General features: G+C 40.4%; 1 protein-coding gene across 3 annotated transcripts in view; it reads right to left on the reverse strand.

The window, feature by feature from the left end:
• Positions 1 to 21,550, reverse strand: part of agap3 (ArfGAP with GTPase domain, ankyrin repeat and PH domain 3) — a 148,364-nt gene that overhangs the window by 85,097 nt on the left and 41,717 nt on the right. The window contains exon 1 of one of the 3 annotated variants that reach the window (XM_026926228.3): positions 5,982 to 6,246. The exons of 1 other annotated variant lie outside the window; for it this stretch is intronic. In XM_026926228.3, coding sequence (XP_026782029.1) covers positions 5,982 to 6,102 — 121 coding nt within the window. In that variant the 5' untranslated portion in view covers positions 6,103 to 6,246. One more of the 3 variants, XM_026926226.3, reaches the window with a different exon arrangement.

Raw genomic sequence — 21,550 nt, forward strand, 5'->3', positions numbered from 1 at the left:
GCTGTGAGTAAAGATGAACCTTGAAATCTGCAAGAAATTACATATCCATGCATCTTTCAAGCAAACAAGTTGGTTGTGTACTTCAAACTACTGAGCACCTTAGCCATTTTGAGAAATTTACCAGCACTTTGTTGAATAAGAAAGGAATAAAATACTGTGGGGGTGTGCTGTTACATGAAAATAATCAACGGCGGGGTGGTGTGAGGATCAGAGTTACTTTTACCAACCTTAGGTTGATTATTTACCTTTAATTATGCCTCTTATACCACAGCAATTTGCGAAAGACTATATTTTTTAAGAATGGCACATACACTTTATCCGCTTACATTTCATTGAAAAATTTACAGCTGACTGTTAAAAAGAACTGACTGGAGGCTCTTTCCATAAAGACTAAATAAATGTCACCTTACAGTGGATTAATATAAACATTGAAGCCAGAACTGTTAGAGCTGCTATTATAGAAAATGATTCAACACCTTCTGACCAAACAGAATTAAGAATTCAACAGCGCTGTGTCATGAAGATGTTCAGACTCGCAGTCTTTGGTAGACTCCACCCAACAACTCTGGGGCCTCATTACATGAAAACTTGAGACCTCTGCACTTCACCAGAGACTTCTACAAATCCGTTTACAGGCTTCTCTCAATCAGCAGGCAGGTCAGGACAGGCGTGTGGGGCCCAGCCTTCAAGGTGAACACACCTTAGCTTAGCTTTGATTGCCTGCTTGATACATTCTCAAGCCAGGGCAAAATCTCGGTCAGGACCGTCTCTATAGTGACGGCAGGCAAAATAAAATCACAAAGCAGGCGTTTTGGCTTGAAAGTGTTACATGATAAGTACTAGCATGGAATGGGATTCAGACTCAAGGAATTATAATGTTGCAAAAAGATAATCATTGGTGATAAATAGCATTTCTGAGTTAAACTTGTTAAACAAGACTCAAGGACCTCTGTAATGTTTACACTCTTGTTTTGAGCATAGCTGCACTGACTCAACATGCCTTTTCCAGGTGAGATGGAGAGTCGATGAAGACGGAGCGTAGTTTTAGAAGGGAGAATATGTTTTTGTCTGCCACTACGTGTGTATATTGGACTATATTCACGGCAAAGTGACTCATGTTGATAACACACACACGATTCACGGCCTGCTGCCTAGAATATGCCACACGCCTTCTACATGGAGAACCAAGATCCTGGAATTAAAACGCTGCCGTTTTTACAGAGATGCAAAAACACAAAATGTTGCCTGGAATGCAGCCCTGCTTTTACCCAAATAATATTTAAAACTGCTGAAATTTAGCATTCACTGCTCAAAAATATCACTTCTGTGCTTGGCTGTGGTATAGATTATACAGAAATGACTGCATAAACAATGTTTAAACATTGCCTCAAAGCTGAACAAAGCTTAAAAATTATATTAATCTCATCTTCTTGATGTAAAATGCATAAAGAAAACTTAAACATACCAACATTTCCAGAATTTTCTCACATTTTTAAATACGAGAAGACACACCTCAATTTGCATAAAGATTTTGTGATGGACCATCACTAGAGCTTTGGAAATATGGCTTTTCTAACATAAATGCTTTTTCTGTACTGAAAACCAATCAAGAGTTATAGTACTGATCTCACTCTTTTTGTCTCTGGCTGGAGATGTCAACTAAGCTTAGAAAAGAAAAAACTGATTGAAGATTGAGACTTCTAAACACTTTTTTTCAACCCGTTTCTCATTACTTGTTCATGCTTCCTTTATCCATCCTTTTATCAGCTAATCCTGGTGTCAATCCATTCACTATGCGCTATTCCTTAATCAGCGATGAAGATATGCATTTTTTTAATCCTCATTAAATTTGTGCATAATTTCAGTTTAGGAAAACCTTAATGCAAACTCACTTAGACAAATCTCATCTACTTACAATAGTGAATAATACATCTAACCCCTCGAGCCAAGCAATATCACTTTATTAATTTCCCCTGAATATTTCAGGCTCGTTCAATACTCTAAGGGATTGTACTGTTCAGAGATGGGGAACCGAGGGGGTTGGATGGCTGCAGAGCTTTCACATAGACACACAGCTTACCTTGACCTTTGCTGAAATCAATGCCCTTTAGTGTCTCTATGGTAACTGGCTGTGGCTTTTTATTCCAGGCTGGGGGATCACTGCCAGGTAGTTGGCTTTCAGCACAGGCCTCAGATTTGTTGCCTTTTCTCTTAAAGCGACTAGTGATGAGCTGCCAAAAATTCGGCTCTGAAGACGTCGGTTTGAGGGGCTTGGTGAGTTTAGGTGGTGCTAAGGGGACCTCGATAACCGAGACTTTCCCTCTGGTTTGGAACTCGATTAACTGCTTGCCTCTCTGGTCCTCATTGTGTTCATAAGCAGGAGGCAATGTCCTGCCAGTCAGATAAGAGAATGGCTGGTTGGACCGTGTCACATCTTCCCTTGCACTTGTCGTCCATGTTCTTTCTCGTATAGCATCTTGCTCTGGTTGATTACAATTACGCTTGAGCCTGAGGCTTAGGCTCCTTCGCAGAGAGCTAAACCTCTTCTTCGGCCTATCTGGTTTGCTGCTAGTAGGTACTGACCTGGCCGCCGCCTCCTTATCCTGTGCCTGTCGGCCAAAGAACCTCCATCGAAAGCCAGAGTGAGGCAGGCTTGCAGCATCGCTGGAAGTGCGGTTAGCCAGTTCATCTTGTGATCTACTAGCCTCCTTCAGCTCTAGAACGGTCATGCTAACAGGCCGAGGTCTTCCAGTTGTCTGTAGGGGTCGGCGCGGTAGGACCTCCTGTTGTGGATATGGGGGCAGCCGGAAAGATGGAGGCATGTCTTGCTTGAGGCCATCAATTGCTCTCCTACATCTACGCTGTTGAAGATGGTCGAAGCTTCCTGTTTTAACTGAGGAGGAATTAGTCACAAGCACACTGCTCGACTGAGAGGCAGCCAACATGCACACACTGTGAGGTCTCTGTGACCTATGTTCACGAACCCCTGTTGTAATTTGTTGTTTTTGGGGCTCATCCAGGGAGCCATACATGCTCACCGTCTTCCTGTTGCCACCAATGTGTCGCACCCCAGGGGTAGACCTTCGGAGGACCACCACAGGGCATTCTGGTGTAGCCTCTCCATTACAGTATTCCTTCTCAGGTATGCAGCCCACAACAGGAGCAGTGTTAAAGTCCTTAATCCATGGTGTTCTCTTGATTGAGGCTGAATCAAAATCTGCTATAGAGAACCTAAGCTTAGAACAGTCCTGCAGAAGTGCAGGAAACCGGTCTGTCCTCATTCCTGGCTCTCCCAACCACCTCCCACTTTTTCCCAGCCCACCGGTGCCGCTCAGGTGACACCACCTGCTGAGTCCCTACTTGGCTGTCCTCCTCCTCTGCCGCGGGCTGCGTCTATGTTCCTCCCTCTTCTGCTTCTCCTGATTTTGTCTACTAGCTTTGCCTCTCTGGGCTTGGCCTGTCGTATTTTCCCACCCTCCTCTCCGCCTCCAAAAGTCCCATTCAAAAAGGCCAAGACTGGGTACACAGCTATTCCAGCTTGAAAGCGCTGAATTCTCATGGAATCAACTCAGTAGCTGACTGCTCAGGACTAACATTGCAATGTCTGCACACCTCCACAAGTTCAGTCTCGCAATACCTCTCTCTCTCTTGCTCTAACACAAATCTGGCCATGGCTGCTCAGAGACTTTCACCTCTAGGCCACATTCCAAACACAGCTATAATCCCTCACATCTGACATGCAAGAAAAGGAGACAAAAGGGGGGAAAAAAGGCATTCAGACAAGCTTCAGCATGAAATCACCAACACATCCAACAAACCACTAAAAGCTACTGATGTAAATAGGATGAGCAAACTCTCTCATTCTGTTTTCATTGTATTGGCTCTGGAAAAAAAAGCTAATTGGAAAGGTGGGGGTAAATATCTCGGACGAGGAACTTAGTGCAGTGCTAAGTCTATTAGTAAATAGCTAAAAGCTGCATCTTCTTCTATTAGGAATCATGGCCCTGGGAGCAAAGGCACATTCCTTCATTTTCCAGCTCATGGCATGAAGACAAGGGTGAATTCTGAGCAGCTTCTTGATTACCAAGTGACAAAGTTTAAAGAAGAAATGGCTCATAATGTCCACCTCAATTATTTCCAGAGTTACTGAACCTTTCTGAACAGTGTAGATTGAAATTTATGAAGATGCACTAAAGCAACAATGACAAGATCCTAGCTAACATTGAAAGGGTGCTTAGTGTTTCTAAGACCCCCGATTATCTTCACCTCCTATCCCCACTTGCAATTACATGTTCTCATCTACCTTAAAAGGTCTGGGATAAATACAATAGTGGCTTCTTTTCCCAGGACTGGATTAGGAAGAAAGGAACGTCAGGACAGTTTTAGGCTGTGTAGGTGATTTGTCATTTTAAGGATTCCTCATGACAAGACCACCTGTGTGCAGTCCAGGTGGGCTGGATGAGCAACTTTGTCTTGGGATCAAGAGTGAGAAGGATCACTGACAAGGAATCACATGCTGTGGAATGGGAATCAAAGTTAGAAGAACAACTTTGTAAGTAGAAATGACAATATCCTACCTAATGCAAGAATAAAAACCAAAAACTTTCTACACTTGCACTATATTATAATGATGTATAATATACATTGTATTATACAAGGCTTCTAAGATACAATTTTCAAATTTTCAGACTTTAAACATGAGATGACCCATTTTTTAGGGTTTTTAGCAGAAAATCTAAAAGCTTATTTCCAATTTTGTAATTGGATGACATCAAAAATAGCAGTGACATCCAATCACCTACAAATCCTACCAATCTATACACCACAAAGAATTTTAACCTCCAATGAAGTTGAGGACAGCACCCTCAAGTGGTTTCCAAGAGTACTTTCCCTATCCATTTCCAAACCTTAAATTGGTCAGAATGGAAAGCCAAGAACAAGTAAGACAAATGATGACATGGAGCAGTCAAAGATACTGAAACACATAGTACATTCAAAAACTAATTCTTTGTGGTGCCAACCAGAAGTCATCACAAGCTGGCAGAGGAAAAGTGAAGAAGAGACTGGCCCACAGATCCCCACAATCTGTGGCGTAATCCATCTTACTCCAGGATGACAGAATGTCCACCATCTGACAGGCATGAAGCTGGGAACTGGGAACAAATCTCCAACAAAGTCAAAGAAAATCTCTTCAAACAGCTCTAGTAATCAAACAGATCTTAATAATCACCAAAGTCTCTTCATTACCTTTACTTCCTATATGGAGAACGATGTGCAAACACAAGGCATACCTTCAGTTCATTATCTTTCCCTCATTATCTCCCTTCCTTCTTATCTGTACATTAATGCCTGTCATACCAGGCTGTTCCAGGTTGTTTGGAACTGCTGACAGAATTATATGGATGTTAATGTCCAGGCAAGAATGTTACACTTTGACCTTCTTGCCTACACAGTCAACATTAAGGATTGCTGTTTTTCAGAACTTAATATTACACCTGCAAATGACCACACTATTACTGAAAGACCAAGGTGTTTGTCAAACATGTCCGGACATGTCAGCATTAATGTACACAAAAACCGAAGCTTAAGCACCTGCTGAATGTTTATAAATATGCAAAAAAAATTAATTGTTGAAGTTGTTGACTTAGACCAACCCTCATAAGGCTCACATTCTAGTCATTCAGCACCAGATCACAATCATTGTCAAGATCAAGTCTCTAGATCCAGTGTTCTCTGGAGTCCAGGGACAATTTTTTTTTTGTATCATAAGGAGAATACCCTTGAATAGATTTGTCCTGTGCTCATCCCAGGACTCGCGTTCTCAATCTGCTCATGCTACACAATGCACTTAGTTGTGTTTGTCTCTATTCTTCTACATTTATTTATAATCACACTATCTGGTGTCACTGAGAAGAGGACAGGTTCCCTTTTGAGCCCACTAAATGATGTTACATATAACAAGCCCAATAAATGATGATTACCTGAGTCTACGAATCCAGGGTTGGACGCAAACTTCACCGCTACTTCATCGGGAATCAGACGGTGTTCCTCACTGTATGGAGTGTCCTTGGGTTGCCGTCGGCCACCGAAACAAAGCATCATGGCCTCGCTATACTACTGCAGGTGTGAGCGAACACGCTATCAATCCCACTAAGCACATGCTAACAGCTGGTGGATCTACGCCAAGCATCCAGCTGAGCAAATCCACAGGTGGCCCATTTCCCCAGAGACCAAGTGACTCACGATGAAGACAAGCGCATCTATCAGCACAAGCGTAAGAGTGGGAGGGAAGAAGAGAACAACAATTACAGAGGTGCCACCTCCATGAAGATATTTCCTTGTAGGCGAATCCCTAATCAAGAGTGGTTTACTCCCTCTAGGTCCTCCCTGTACGCATTACCGGATTAGAACCCAAAAAAAGAAGACACTGTCTTGCACTTTCATCAAAAAAAAGACACTTTACAGATTTGCAGATTACTCAAGCAGAAACCAGCAAGAAACTGGTTCTACGTGTCTAAGCATGCTTGCAATGCTGCTGACGCACCACACATGAAACTGTCACAAATGTTTTTAATGCTACAGCGCAGATCAGCATATGGGCAACTTGTAAAACAGATCTTTTGTGGAGACACAGAGCAATGTTATTCCAAGGCAGAGTTACAATGCTAATACCTTAACAAAGATAAAGCAATATGTAGAGGGTTTAATAATTTATATTTCATTTCTTAATCATTTTGATTAGCCACCAGGTTAATCTCTAACAATTATCAGACACATATCTGGTGTAATTCATTTATTATTCCATTCTCCATGTATAGAAATGCGTTCAGCACTGCAAATATAATCGCATTTAGCATAACCTTCCAAGTTTAGGTTCCGAGTTAATTACTACTGCCTTGTTGAAATAGCTGGAAATAAGTATGATTATGATTCCACCGCCTCATTGCCTTTTCATTTAAACACCGGACGCAGCCTGAGCCGCCTGTCACCATACGAACCCAAAACAATGACGCCACGTTCTAGCCTCTGGAGAAATAAAATGCACAAACACTCCTTTTTCCACCTGTTTTAATTACAGAGGCTGACAGAAAGACATCCCCCCCCCCAAAACACTCTTCCTCATCTCTCCTTGGGGAGCGTGTTTGTGTTTCAGGAACCGGCGGCGCAGTTGGCCCAGCAAATCTAATTAAAATCGTTTCATAGAGAAACTCATTAAGGTCAGATATTTAAAACCACTTTTCCTTACAGCTTCTCCTTTAAAAAAAAAAAAAAAAAAGGGCGGGTGAAGGTCGGAGGCAATGTCATTCTTTCTCCTCTTTTATGAAGAGGCTGGTGTGTGCCATAATATTTCATTAGAACGGGAAAAGACAAGCTGTGATAATGGATTACAAAGTCATAATCCTCTAAGTGAAGAACGTTCCATTCTTTTGGACACATTTTTGAACACACAGGGTGCCACACGTGCAATACCACCAGGGGGCAGTCACATGACTCTGAGAAATCCTTGATGTCAGAGACTGACCATCAAAATCTCACGATGTCTAGAGCTTTGTAACAAGCTCCAGCAATAGCTCTTGAGTACATTGCTTTGGGTAAAAGCATTCGACTAATGAATAAAGAATCTATTATTTTATTTTAAGCATGCCATGGTGCAGGTATCTTTGTCTACTGGTATGTTACTGATCTCCAACAGCTTTCAAAGAGCAACAAAATGTGTCTTATATTTTAGTTTTAGATCTGGAACGCATTCCCAATCTATTGCTGGAAAAAAATATTTCTTTAGCATTTAACTACCTTATTTTGTGCCTCACTTTATCTATATATAGCGTGTAAAAAATAGAATAAGAAATTTTTATATTTTTATTTTCTGCTATCCGTCATTGCTTTTATTATTTGCCTATTTTACTATCTTATATTTGCCTTTTATTTTTACTTTTCAGTTCATTATACTCAGTCTTTTACCTCACACAAAAAAGCAATTCGAGCTGCAATTTAAATATGAATGAATTTGTAAGTGCTACTTAAATAAAGATCACACACACATGGCTATTTCGTTACTGCCACGAACCCTGTTTATTTATCCCTTATCTGCAACGGGAAGTATTCAGTCCTGCAAATTCAAACCATTTATATTTTTACCCACTCTACAATGTTCAGTTTCTCATTTTATTATTCAACTGCGTACATACATTTAACGTCACCCCCCTCTATCACTGAGTGGAGGAACGCGTTCATTTCGACTGCCTTGGACATATGCCAATAATACAGTTATAGGGAATAATCACAATCATAATCACACACTAATATCCAAATGTCACCATGACATGGAAATTTAATGAGAGAGAGAGAGAGAGAGAGAGAGAGAACGTGCAAATAAACTGTCACTAAGTAAGCACAGACTGAGAACAGTAATTAACTCACTATTAGCATTAATTCATTCTCAAGTCTTGTTTAATTCACTTCCTGTGGAAAACTTTCTGACGCATTCGCATGATGATATCCGTGTGGACGTGCATCACGGAGCAAATGAAAAACATGGCACAACACGTATGTAGTGTTTATCATCACTTCTATTTAAAGGGGATCTGTTTTTATTAATTATGCCACAGGGCTAATGAATTCTCAAATCTGATTGGTGTTCATTTCTGTACCAGCATAAGAACCTCGGCATTACTTTTCTTGACGTTGTAGCTGTATTATTATACATATGCTTTTGTAATTTTACATCATTTTTTTTAAATTGCAGATTCCTGTAAAAATAACACTAGTCCACTTTATTGTTATAAGGCTATAAGTTTTTTGTAGACTTGAGTACGAGTAGAAGAAAAACAAGCTTGTCTTGGTTTGTGATCATTTTTGTCCAGTCGAATGTTTATGTTAGCCTACATCTCACTGCTTTGCCCAAACTTGATCAAAATACAGACAGTCATTTGCATTTTAATCACCAGAAATGTAATAAAACAAATAAATCTTTTGTTAAATAAAAAAGCAAATCAGTTGAGCATAATGCAAATTACATCTGACTTTATCACAGTAGCCCAGCATTTTCGTAGCCTTGCAATGGCTTACAATCAACTTTCTTGCCTGCTAATGTGGCAAGGTTAAGGTCACCAGAATTTATTTACGTCATATATTTCTTTTCTTTTTTTTTTTTTCAAATAAGTTTTTTATTCAGTCATCGAATAACCGTACAATAATCACAAGTTCCAGTATTAATTTTCTTATATTTCTTATAAAAAAAAAAACACATTAAATGTAACACCCCTTCTCCAGCCTGTTAATATAAAATACAGTGACATTCAAAACAACTTTTAAGTTACAATACATTGCATTAAGGAATAGAACTCCTCTTGAGGTAACAGAAGAAAGGGTCCCAAATCTTGCGAAACTGTCCAGTGTTGCCTTTTAAAAGATTCGTTCCAAGTGCAGAGTAGGTATGAGTTCCTCAAGCCATAGTTTGGCAGCAGGAGGAACGTCATATATTTCTGCCATATTTTTCCATAGCCTATGCTGGGAACTCTGGCCATGAGGCGGAGACACACCCTGAAAGGGACACCAGGCCATTGCAGTTTATTTGAATTTCAAGTAGTATTTTTACAACTTTTGCCTAGCAAGTTAGCTGATAACTTTTAGAGAAACTCCTCCTACTATTATGTAACGCAATATCAACACGCACCCTGTCACGATATGGATAGTCCCGAGCTCGGATTTGTTTCTGAGCATCACGTGAAGAAGTGCTATACGCCACCTAGTTGTACATCATCATGACGTACGACCTGGACTTTCCTATTATTACACATGCAATCGTGATACTAGAAGGAGTCGCCGGTCACTTCCTTTTTCCAGTTACGCGTTGGTGTGCGCCATATGGGTTCCACTTTTAGGCCCGAAATTTGCCAGGCCAGATTTAGGACCACTACTGTCAGACTGCTAGTTGAACCAATTGATGACTGTGTGTCAAAGTGACTAAAGTGACACAGTCTGTGCTTTCGGAACATGAGTCAGCAAGGGCGCGCACAGACACGCACACACACACACACACACTTCCTCCCATGAGTCAATTTAGATCACGTCACAATTGCAGTCTTTAACCCGTCATTCATTCTTTGCCTTGAATATTGCATATGTCAATAATCAGTTAAACATCACAATGTCCAACGCTTGTTATTGTGGCAGGGGTGGACATATCAGCACCCCAGTCAGAATTTAGTGCAAAGTTTTTCACTCATCCAACAACCAGAGAAAGAAAAACTCTACTCTCTATTGATGTTTGCAAAGAAGTCAATGTTTGTTTAAACGTAACACACTCCAGTTGGTTCATATAGTTCTCAGTACACTACTGCTGCATTATGCACGCAAACCAAGATAGGAACTATTTTTACTAGGCATGTTAATTAGCAAGACTGGATGAACAGATCTTCCCAGAGGGATAAAACTGAGCAAAATAAAGTACAGTGCATCACAAAAACTGTTATACAACACTAAAAATAGCAAAACACAATCACCTTGCATTTAAACACCTCATATAGTAAAAAATGATGACGCTAGTCAGAATCAGATAACGTCTTTATATTTGAAGAAAGTGCACCAGATCTCATAGGCAAAATTTACATTGCCTCTCTCATGGTTTAAGCACTCGCTTATTTTCCATAGTCTATATTATTGCACTTAATTAGCCCATCTTTTCACCTTTGTTAAATGGACTTCTGGATATAACATGTGACTGAGAAGCACATTAGAGCTTTCACTTACCCAGTGGGCTACCTAATGAATTTACAAGTTCCTATAATCCCTGGTACTGCAACACACTACTACCGCGTGCCATTTGTTCCCGAGTTCCATTCCACCTGCTAAACTATACACATTATCTAAGGACACATTCTAGCCATAGGCTCATAACTATAACTAATTTAGACATTTTGCTAGACATGATGCTTTTTATAGATCAGCAACAACAAGTATGTGGAAACAATTAAAAACTAAGAAAAATACAGAAGAGTGCAGCACTAAACTGATGTACAACTCTGCTAATAGCACATCGAACAAAAAATAATGAGTCAGACTCAAAGAATCTATGATGTATGGAGTGAAACCCACAACCCAGAGCCAATTGGCCAAAAACTACCGTTTTGTCAATGGCACAAGCATCATATAATACCTATAAGATATCCAAATAGTTTTGTTAGTATTGTTACTATTGTTGGTCTGTATGAATACCCTTAATTATTTAACTAACTTGTTGGGGTTAAAAAGGTGTTATCTACATTTTCAGCTGACTAATTAGGTTTTCAGACAAACAGAACATCAGACTGGGCAGCACATTGGAGCTTTTGCTTGCTGGTGGCCTAGCTAATAGATTTATCATTTCTCCACCCCTGCTTGGACAATTCGAAATACAAAAAGTAGGTAGTGGAGATATTCATCAGAATATACACTATATTACCAAATGTATTCGGTCACCTGCCTTGACTCACATATGAACTTAAGTGCCATCCCATTCCTAACCCATAGGGTTCAATATGATGTCGGTCCACCCTTTGCAGCTATTACAGCTTCAACTCTTCTGGGAAGGCTGTCCACAAGGTTGAGGAGTGTGTTTATACGAATTTTTGACCATTCTTCCAAAAGCACATTGGTGAGGTCACACACTGATGTTGGTCGAGAAGGCCTGGCTCTCAGTCTCCGCTCTAATTCATCCCAAAGGTGTTCTATCAGGTTCAGGTCAGGACTCTGTGCAGGCCAGTCAAGTTCCTCCACACCAGACTCTGTCATCCATGTCTTTATGGACCTTGCTTTGTGCACTGGTGCACAGTCATGTTGGAAGAGGAAGGGGCCCGCTCCAAACTGTTCCCACAAGGTTGGGAGCATGGAATTGTCCAAAATGTTTCGGTATCCTGAAGCATTCAAAGTTCCTTTCACTGGAACTAAGGGGCCAAGCCCAACTCCTGAAAAACAACCCCACACCATAATTCCTCCTCCACCAAATTTCACACTCGGCACAATGCAGTCCGAAATGTACCGTTCTCCTGGCAACCTCCAAACCCAGACTCGTCCATCAGATTGCCAGATGGAAAAGCGTGATTCATCACTCCAGAGAACGCATCTCCATTGCTCTAGAGTCCAGTGGCGGCGTGCTTTACACCACTGCATCTGACGCTTTGCATTGCACTTGGTGATGTGTGGCTTGGATGCAGCTGCTCGGCCATGGAAACCCATTCCATGAAGCTCTCTGCGTACTGTACTTGGGCTAATCTGAAGGTCACGTGAAGTTTGGAGCTCTGTAGCAATTGACTGTGAAGAAAGTCGACGACCTCTTTGCACTATGCGCTTCAGCATCCGCTGACCCCTCTCCGTCAGTTTACGTGGCCTACCACTTCGTGGCTGAGTTGCTGTTGTTCCCAAACTCTTCCATTTTGTTATGATAAAGCTGACAGTTGACTGTGGAATATTTAGGGGCGAGGAAATTTCACGACTGGATTTGTTGCACAGGTGGCATCCTATGACAGTTCCACGCTGGAATTCACTGAGCTCCTGAGAGCGGCCCATTCTTTCACAAATGTTTGTAAAAACAGTCTGCATGCCTAAGTGCTTGATTTTATACACCTGTGGCCAGGCCAAGTGATTAGGACACCTGATTCATTTGGATGGGTGACTGAATACTTTTGGTAATATAGTGTATATGGACAAAAGTTTGTGGACATTTGACCATCACACCCATGTGTGTTTTTTTGAACATCCCATTCAAGATTTAGTCCCCCTTTGCTGTTATAATAAGCTCCAATCTTCTGGGAAGGCTTTCCACTAGAGTTTGGAGCGTGGCTGTGGGGATTTGTCCATTCAGCCACAAGAGCATTAGTGAGGTCAGGCACTGATGTCAGGGCAAGGAGGTCTGGGTTGTTCCGGATTTCCAGTTCATCCCAAAGGTGTTCAGTGGGGTTGCGGTCAGGGCTCTGTGCGGAACACTCAAGTTCTTCCACTCCAACCTTGGCAAACCATGTCTTCATGGACCTCACTTGGTGTACAGGGGCATTGTCATGCTGGAACAGGTATAAGCCTCTTAGTTGGGAAGCAATGAAGGGAAATTGTAATGCTACAGCATACAAAGATATTCTATGTAATTATGTAATTCCAACTTTGTGGCAACAGTTTGGGGAAGAACCAGACATGGGTGTGATGGTCAGGTGTCCATATCCTTTTGGCCATATAGTGTATGTCAGGGACAAATGTTTTTCACATTCAGAGGACAGCATAATGATAACTGTCCTCCTTAAGTTCACAAAACTCTCATTATTCTAGTGAGCCACTATAATTTTAGAATAGAATATCACTATAATATTGTAAACATTAATTAACATGGAAAATTAATTATTTTTCAAGATTATTGGTCTTGAAGTGGATGCAATTAAAGATAAAGCATAAACACACACACATACTCACACCTTCAGACTTAGGTGAACGTTTTGCTTAATGCTGCGAGCATTCCTCACTGCTGGGATCACCATGACAACATGCATCAAAATGGCCGACTTGTTTCCAAGGGACCAGAGAGTGAGTGTGCAGGAATTGCGAGGACATCCATAAAATATGAAACCATCTCTCTATCATATTAAAAAGATATTCAATGTCAATGTCAGTATTTCATGTCAATATTTCTGTGCACATTACTTTTTTTTTTTTTTAACTCAACTGGGTTAAACAGGCGCTCTGTTCTGACAATAACAGATATAGATCACACATTTTATGGAGAAACATCACTGAAAAGCTGACATGGTGGCACCGTCAACAATAACAGGTCATGCGATGCTTGATTTCGCCTGTGAAGCGGTCAGTCGCTCAATGCAACACGCTCATTCACTCATTTTCCTGGGGATGTCTGGGGCTGAAACGCTCAACACCATGGCCAGTGCAATTATGAATATGTGTACATGTGTGTGTGAGCGGCAAACCACACCATGCACAAAGTGCAGAAGGATGGGGCTTCGAGTCATTGGTAATTATGCTTGCTGTAGTGGTGTCGGGCGTAGGAGGCTCTTTGAAATTCAGCAGCACAACTCTTGTACTGCGGAGAAAATGATAGGTTTGAGGATGTCTGTGGGAGGCTGTTAGAGGAGGAGAGGGTGAGAGAAAAAAATTCCAGACGCTTCTTTCTCTCTCTCTCTCTCTGTCCTTCTTTTGTAACGTGTACGATACGTAGTAAATCTTAAACACATCCTTTACATATGTGTCAAGGTGACTGTAATGGAATGGAAGTAAAGAACAGAACAGGCTTAATTCCATGACTCAGGAAGGATCATGAGCCATAACAGGCTATGAGATGCGCACTGCTGGGGCAGGAACAGAGGTTTATGCTGTACAGGGTTAAAATACAAAAAATAGCTTTGGAGGCTAGTAGCTTACCACGTTCAGGAAGAATAAACATGGAAAAAAGACAGAGAGAGATAGATAGAGAACCTGGGAGCTCAGCCAGAGGATGGGGGAGGAAAGAGAGGAGAAGAGCTCAAGCATGTGAGCGTGGGTTCACAGATCCATTCCTCCGCACTCCGTGGGCCCGGTGCTCCAAAAAACCTCCACAAAGAGGCAGAGAGATAAGCTACACACTGAACACTTCTGCAATATGGCACATGTCCTTAAAAAGACAGGTACATGATGAGGTACCTGTTATCACCTGTACTCTCAATTACAAAAGTGTTAGAATGTTGAGTAATCCGTAAGTCTCAGCTGGATTCATGATGCCTGGTCTCACAGGTTTTCCACCTGACTTATTTTCTTAAGGTTAAGGGTTACAACTTTGTGCATAATTCCCCTTCAGTGGCCAAAATCCGTGGCTAAGAGCAACTAACGTACTTTTAATAACCAAACTGGTGAAAAGCAACAAATTTTTCTTCAATAACCCAAATCCTTGGTGAAAAGCGACTAATTTACCTGCAGTAACCAAAATCATTGGTGAAAAGCAACAAACTGACCTTCAGTAAACAAAATCCTTGTCCAAAGGCAACCAATTTATCTTCAGTTACCAAACTTTTTTGGTGAAAAGTGACAAATTTACTTTCAGTAACCAAAATCATTGGCAAAAAGTAACTCATGATGTCTGGTCTCACAGGTTTTCGACCTGACTCATTTTCTTAAGGTTAAGCGTTACAACTTTGTGCAAAATGTTTGGCGAAATGCAACTAATTTATCTTCAGTACTTCAGTAACCAAAATCTTTGTTGAAAAGTGACTAACTTGCCTTCAATAACCAAAAATCTTGGCAAAAGGCGACCAATTTACCTTCCCTAACCAAAATCCTTTGTGATAAGTGACAAATTCACCTTCAATAGCCATAAAGGGACAGGCATAAAGGGACAGGTTTACCTTCAGCAACCTAATTCTTTGGCAAAAAGTGACTAATTTACCTTCAGTAACCAAAATCTTTGCTGAAAAGTGACTAACATACCTTCAGTATCCAAAACTATCTTCAGTTAGCAAAGTTTATGGTGAAAAGTGACAAATGTACTTTTAATAACCAAAGTCCTTTGGCTAAAACCAATGAATTTATCTTTAGTAACCAAAATCCTTATCGAAGGGCTTTCAGGCTTTCTCTTTTGTGCTTTTATACATTAAGCAAATTTTAGGAGGAGTTTGCACTTTTGTAATTTAACACAAGTAAACAATTAAAGCAACATTATGACCTTTATCAGAGTATTCTTTTAGATAAATATTTGCACTTTCTCTTAAGTATGGAACTGGTGTACTCTGCCAAACATGGCTAACCTTGGATCAAAAAGGTTATGCTAGCTGGCCTAACAAGCATAATACTCACTGTACACCATGTTCACAACCTTCGCTTCTAATCTTCCGTTACTGTGTTCTTAGTAGCACCCCAAATACAGCTCCAGAAATAGGGCTCGCATTCTCACGTGGCCTTCTCTGTAATTTCTGTCTTTTGTTTCCGCTCCCCCTTCCACCCACCCGCGTTTTCATGATGAGGCGAGAGTTTTGCCGTAGGCACTTGACATGTTGAGTACAAAGAACCGGTGCAGGACCCAATGGGCCGAGCTACTTTTCACCATGAGCGTCATGGAGCTGTAAATGATCAGTAAAACCCCCATACTGCCTAGGAAAGACATTAATCCTATTTAGGGCAGCAATTAGGCTGATCAGCTGGCACACTTGCAAGGTTATACATTTAAAATCTCAGTCAGGGAAGAAGAACCTACACTATTTAACATAGCATTTCAGTCTGAAATGTAGCGTTTATGGATGGACACACAAACAGGCAAAGACGGAGTAGCACACAGATAACGAGCGCTCTCGCAGTGTATGGGCAAAGAACACCCAGAATCTCAGGGGAATCAGTACAATCACATGACAAAAAAACCAGCTGGAGCTGGACATACTTTTTTCTACATTTGCACACATACAAAATTTTGCCAGTTTGTTAATTTTTCTTACATGACACATTATAAAGGCACTCATTTTTCCTCTTAGCTATGGTATTAACAATCACCGCTACTAGTCGACTGACTCAATCACTGGGTGGAAAAAAATCACCAGCCTTGCTGTATACATGTCCACTGTATTCATTTTTGCCCAACAGAGATAGGTTCTGATTATAGCAGTTACCATTTTACAATTCACCTATGAACATGCAGAAAAAAAAAGATCTTTAAACATAAAACATGACACACCTAACCCTAACCCAGCGAAATATAGGGGATTTGACTACATTTTCCTTAATCTGTATTAATGCTCTTTTAACTAAAAGTCTAACAAACTAACTAGCTCACAAGAATTGTTAGTTAAATCAAGTTAGCTATCATTTTTTTTTAGCCTAGTTAATTAAGATTCTAGCCAACCAAAATACGAGCAGCTCTCTAATCACTCTGATCACAAATGAATTTATAATTTGTCAATATTATATAAATATTGTGATAAATCATGTCACAATACACTTTTCTGAAGTATCGTAATACCTTTTTATTAAATTTTTAAAAATCATAATTAGAAACTGAAAGCAGCACAATTATTAAATTGTGTAAAATTATTATTATTTTTTAAACTTTTTCAGTGTTCATTTTTTATTTTTAGGGTTTATATATACACTATATTACCAAAAGTATTCGGTCACCTGCTTGACTCACATATGAACTTAAGTGCCATCCCATTCCTAACCCATAGGGTTCAATATGATGTCAGTCCACCTTTTGCAGCTATTACAGCTTCAACTCTTCTGGGAAGGCTTTCCACAAGGTTGAGGAGTGTGTTTATAGGAATTTTTGACCATTCTTCCAAAAGCGCATTGGTGAGGTCACACACTGATGTTGGTCGAGAAGGCCTGGCTCTCAGTCTCCGCTCTAATTCATCCCAAAGGTGTTCTATCGGGTTCAGGTCAGGACTCTGTGCAGGCCAGTCAAGTTCATCCACACCAGACTCTGTCATCCATGTCTTTATGGACCTTGCTTTGTGCACTGGTGCACAGTCATGTTGGAAGAGGAAGGGGCCCGCTCCAAACTGTTCCCACAAGGTTGGGAGCATGGAATTGTCCAAAATGTTTTGGTATCCTGAAGCATTCAAAGTTCCTTTCACTGGAACTAAGGGGCCAAGCCCAACTCCTGAAAAACAACCCCACACCATAATTCCTCCTCCACCAAATTTCACACTCGGCACAATGCAGTCCGAAATGTACCGTTCTCCTGGCAACCTCCAAACCCAGACTCGTCCATCAGATTGCCAGATGGAAAAGCGTGATTCATCACTCCAGAGAACGCGTCTCCACTGCTCTAGAGTCCAGTGGCGGCGTGCTTTACACCACTGCATCCGACGCTTTGCATTGCACTTGGTGATGTGTGGCTTGGATGCAGCTGCTCGGCCATGGAAACCCATTCCATGAAGCTCTCTGCGTACTGTACTTGGGCTAATCTGAAGGTCACATGAAGTTTGGAGCTCTGTAGCAATTGACTGTGAAGAAAGTCGACGACCTCTTTGCACTATGCGCTTCAGCATCCGCTGACCCCTCTCCGTCAGTTTACGTGGCCTACCACTTCGTGGCTGAGTTGCTGTTGTTCCCAAACTCTTCCATTTTGTTATGATAAAGCTGACAGTTGACTGTGGAATATTTAGGAGCAAGGAAATTTCACGACTGGATTTGTTGCACAGGTGGCATCCTATGACAGTTCCACGCTGGAATTCACTGAGCTCCTGAGAGCGGCCCATTCTTTCACAAATGTTTGTAAAAACAGTCTGCATGCCTAAGTGCTTGATTTTATACACCTGTGGCCAGGCCAAGTGATTAGGACACCTGATTCTGATCATTTGGATGGGTGACTGAATACTTTTGGTAATATAGTGTATATATACATATATATATATATATATATATATATATATATATATATATATATATATATATATATATATTTGCCAATGAACAAATGTATTATTTATAATATGTATTACTATTTATGATGTATTTGCAGGCAGTTTGTGAAACAAACTTATTGTGATACAAATGATGTATCACAGAACTGCCTTCAAGACTCGTGATGACACTGATATCGCCCACACCCATCGTGTACATTTCTGGCTTTAAAAAATGAAAATATTTGTAACTGTGGCACGAGATCTGAAGGCTTTGGAACCACTCTTTCTCCTCTCACACCTTCGGAACATCTGTGCCGACAACCGATCCAAAATTTCGGAAACTGGGATTAGAATCAGGCTGGAGATCCTGCACATCTTAAAGCAAAATGTAATAGGACAGTAATAAGATCTGTGGATGTTATTTATAGGCACATATGCAGGAAGAGACAGTATCTGGTTAGACAGTCGGCGCTAATTCAATTTCACTGTCTGAAACTCAATGTGAAAATATTCTTTTTCCACACTATATCAAAGAAAAAAAAAAATCACAGAGCATTTCTTTCGCCTTGACATAAAACTCTGGATAACATCCCAAAGAGCCGATTAAAGAGGAGATTCAAACATTTCTCACAAACGTATTCAATTATACATGGATATATATAGAAATAGAAAACAGAGACAAGACAGGTTAGGAAGATGGAGGGGTTGAGAGAGAGAGAGATAGAAAGAAAGAGAGAGAGAGAGAGAGAGGGGAGTAGCACGGTTTCATTAGAAGAGTAGAAAATCCCCATAGGAGCATTGCCTGTGGTGGGAGACAAAAATGAGCAACTGTTTTCATAGGCATATAAATAAACTAAATCGCTCTTATAACACATTTCAGAAATGTTCAGGCACTGGCTCGGATCGGGATACTCCTCGGCTTTCGATCAGTCAGCCGGGCAGAAATTTGTACTGCACACTTTAAATAATATAGACACATGCTGACATTAAACCCTATTCGTTATCGGATCAGATTAATGACGTGTCCCTGACTGTGTCAAGAAACTGGCCTGAAAATATAGGGAAAGCTTACAAGTTACATGACTGTTACAAAGTGCTGACACTGGAGACTCCTTCCATAGATGGTAAATACAGGTTTCTTTCCAGAAAACATCACCAGTACACTTTTTCATCTGGAATATCTGTCGTACAAGTTCCTTCAACAGATGTAAGTTAAATTGTCAGTGTTGGCAAATTGCTGTAGTGTAAGAGGAATAAAGCATGCTGTTATAGGGTGGTAACAGTAACTCTGCTTCACGTCTAGCCCACCATACCACCTAACTGTTGATTCATTTTCATATTCATAATGTGTTTTAATTCTTATATATCTATTAATTTTCTAATCAATACTTAATATGTTGAGAAAAATGCTGTTTGTATAGGGTATTATGTAGCTTTTTCACCATTATAGCCTATGTAGTGAGCGCATGTAGTGAATATAGGAAGGTATTTTAGGGATTATGGCAAAACCGTGTATCGGAGGGGCTTGAAGTTTTTTTTTTTTTTTTTATGTGGATACTTGGTCATGTAAGAAAGCAAATGAGGGTAAGTAAATAAATCTGAAACATTCAAACTTCATGTTAAAATTGTGACTTTTTTTTCGCCTTGCATGATTTATGGCTAAATTATAATGAGCGAATATTCTCATTAACATCAAAATCCATTGAAATGCTAAATCGTTTATGTAATTGAAGGAATCTGATGTATTTAAATGTAGCCATAGTACCCACAAACATAGTACACCACCGTGGTATTAAGCACAAAGACTTATCCAAAACATTGCATTTTATATCTACTAAACCCACCCAGACGAAAAGACATTTTATCTGTCTTTTTTGTACAGTCCTTTCTTATTTTATATTTATATAGTTATACAGATTCAGACAGCTCAGATTCACTGGGCGGGAAAACAGGCCCCCGGGGCTGCTGTGATGTCAGAGCTGTTACACACTTGATGCCGCCGATGGCTCAACATCGCACCTCGCTTTTGATGTGTCATCCTGTGCCGGCCCCGGTGTGCTCGGCTCTCACTGGGAGCAGCGATGCCAATTCATGTTCACTGTAGCGTGCGTCAGTTTCGCATACAGCCGTGCACACACACACATATACACACACACACACTTTTTTTTCATGCAGAGATAGATCAAAGCAACATAGCTGGTATCTGAGAACATCTCCTGGCCTGGGAAACTGAGCCTTCACAAAAAGATTTGTCAGGTCTGACAGAAAAAAAGGAAAAAGAGAACCAAAGCAGAGAGTGCAACGGAGAACAGAACAGAAAAGTCTTAGAGGTTGGAGTCAGTTTGATCCAAGTTCGCTGAAGTTGGTTCTTCTGAAACTTGTACATAAAATTGCACACACACTGGTAAGATGACTGACTGGAATATGATGACGCGTCCTTTGTCCTGATTGGATGGATATTGGTGGTACACGTGATTTGTTGTACACGTGATCTGTTTAGGTTTCAGAACCTTAGGAGCCGCACGAAAAAAACAACAACAAGTAACAAAGGAACAACAATTAACAATAAGTTAATAAGAAAAAATGCAGATTGTCATGTTACAGAGAAATCGCAAAACACAACACACAAAGACTTTTCCGTTGCCGAAAACTAACAACTTCTACCTAAGACTGAAACTGGAGACTCCTTCCAAAAATGATAAAAACATATGTCTCCTAACCTCAACCAAGCTAACAATAATGATACATACAGCATTGTGTATCAAGTATCAAAGATGCCTTCAAGAATCAAAATCTAATATCTTCACCATATGAGCCACCCTTATCTCCGACACAAGATGGCTCCAAGTAAGGCTTGAAGAAATTTTTCATTTATTTATTTTTTATTACCTCATATGCACTTTCCAAGGTTTTTTTTTTTTGGTCTATTACTATTACTAAGATCTATTACTATAGCATAATTTTAATTTATTAGGAACATCTACCTTGTATTACACATTTGATGGTACTTTGCATAAGTACTTCCTTGAACTTTTTCACATTTTGTAGTGTTACAACCTGGATCTGCCCGAATATCTTTGGGATTAAACATGACTCTACACAAAATAGCCCATAATGTTGAAATTGGGAGAGGGCATTTCCAAAATTATTTAAAAATAAAAAGCATGAAGCATGGTGGTGGTAGTTTTGAGTTACAGTATTTGTTTTGT

This window comes from Pangasianodon hypophthalmus, chromosome 1, assembly GCF_027358585.1.
Source record: "Pangasianodon hypophthalmus isolate fPanHyp1 chromosome 1, fPanHyp1.pri, whole genome shotgun sequence".
Lineage (NCBI taxonomy): Eukaryota > Metazoa > Chordata > Actinopteri > Siluriformes > Pangasiidae > Pangasianodon > Pangasianodon hypophthalmus.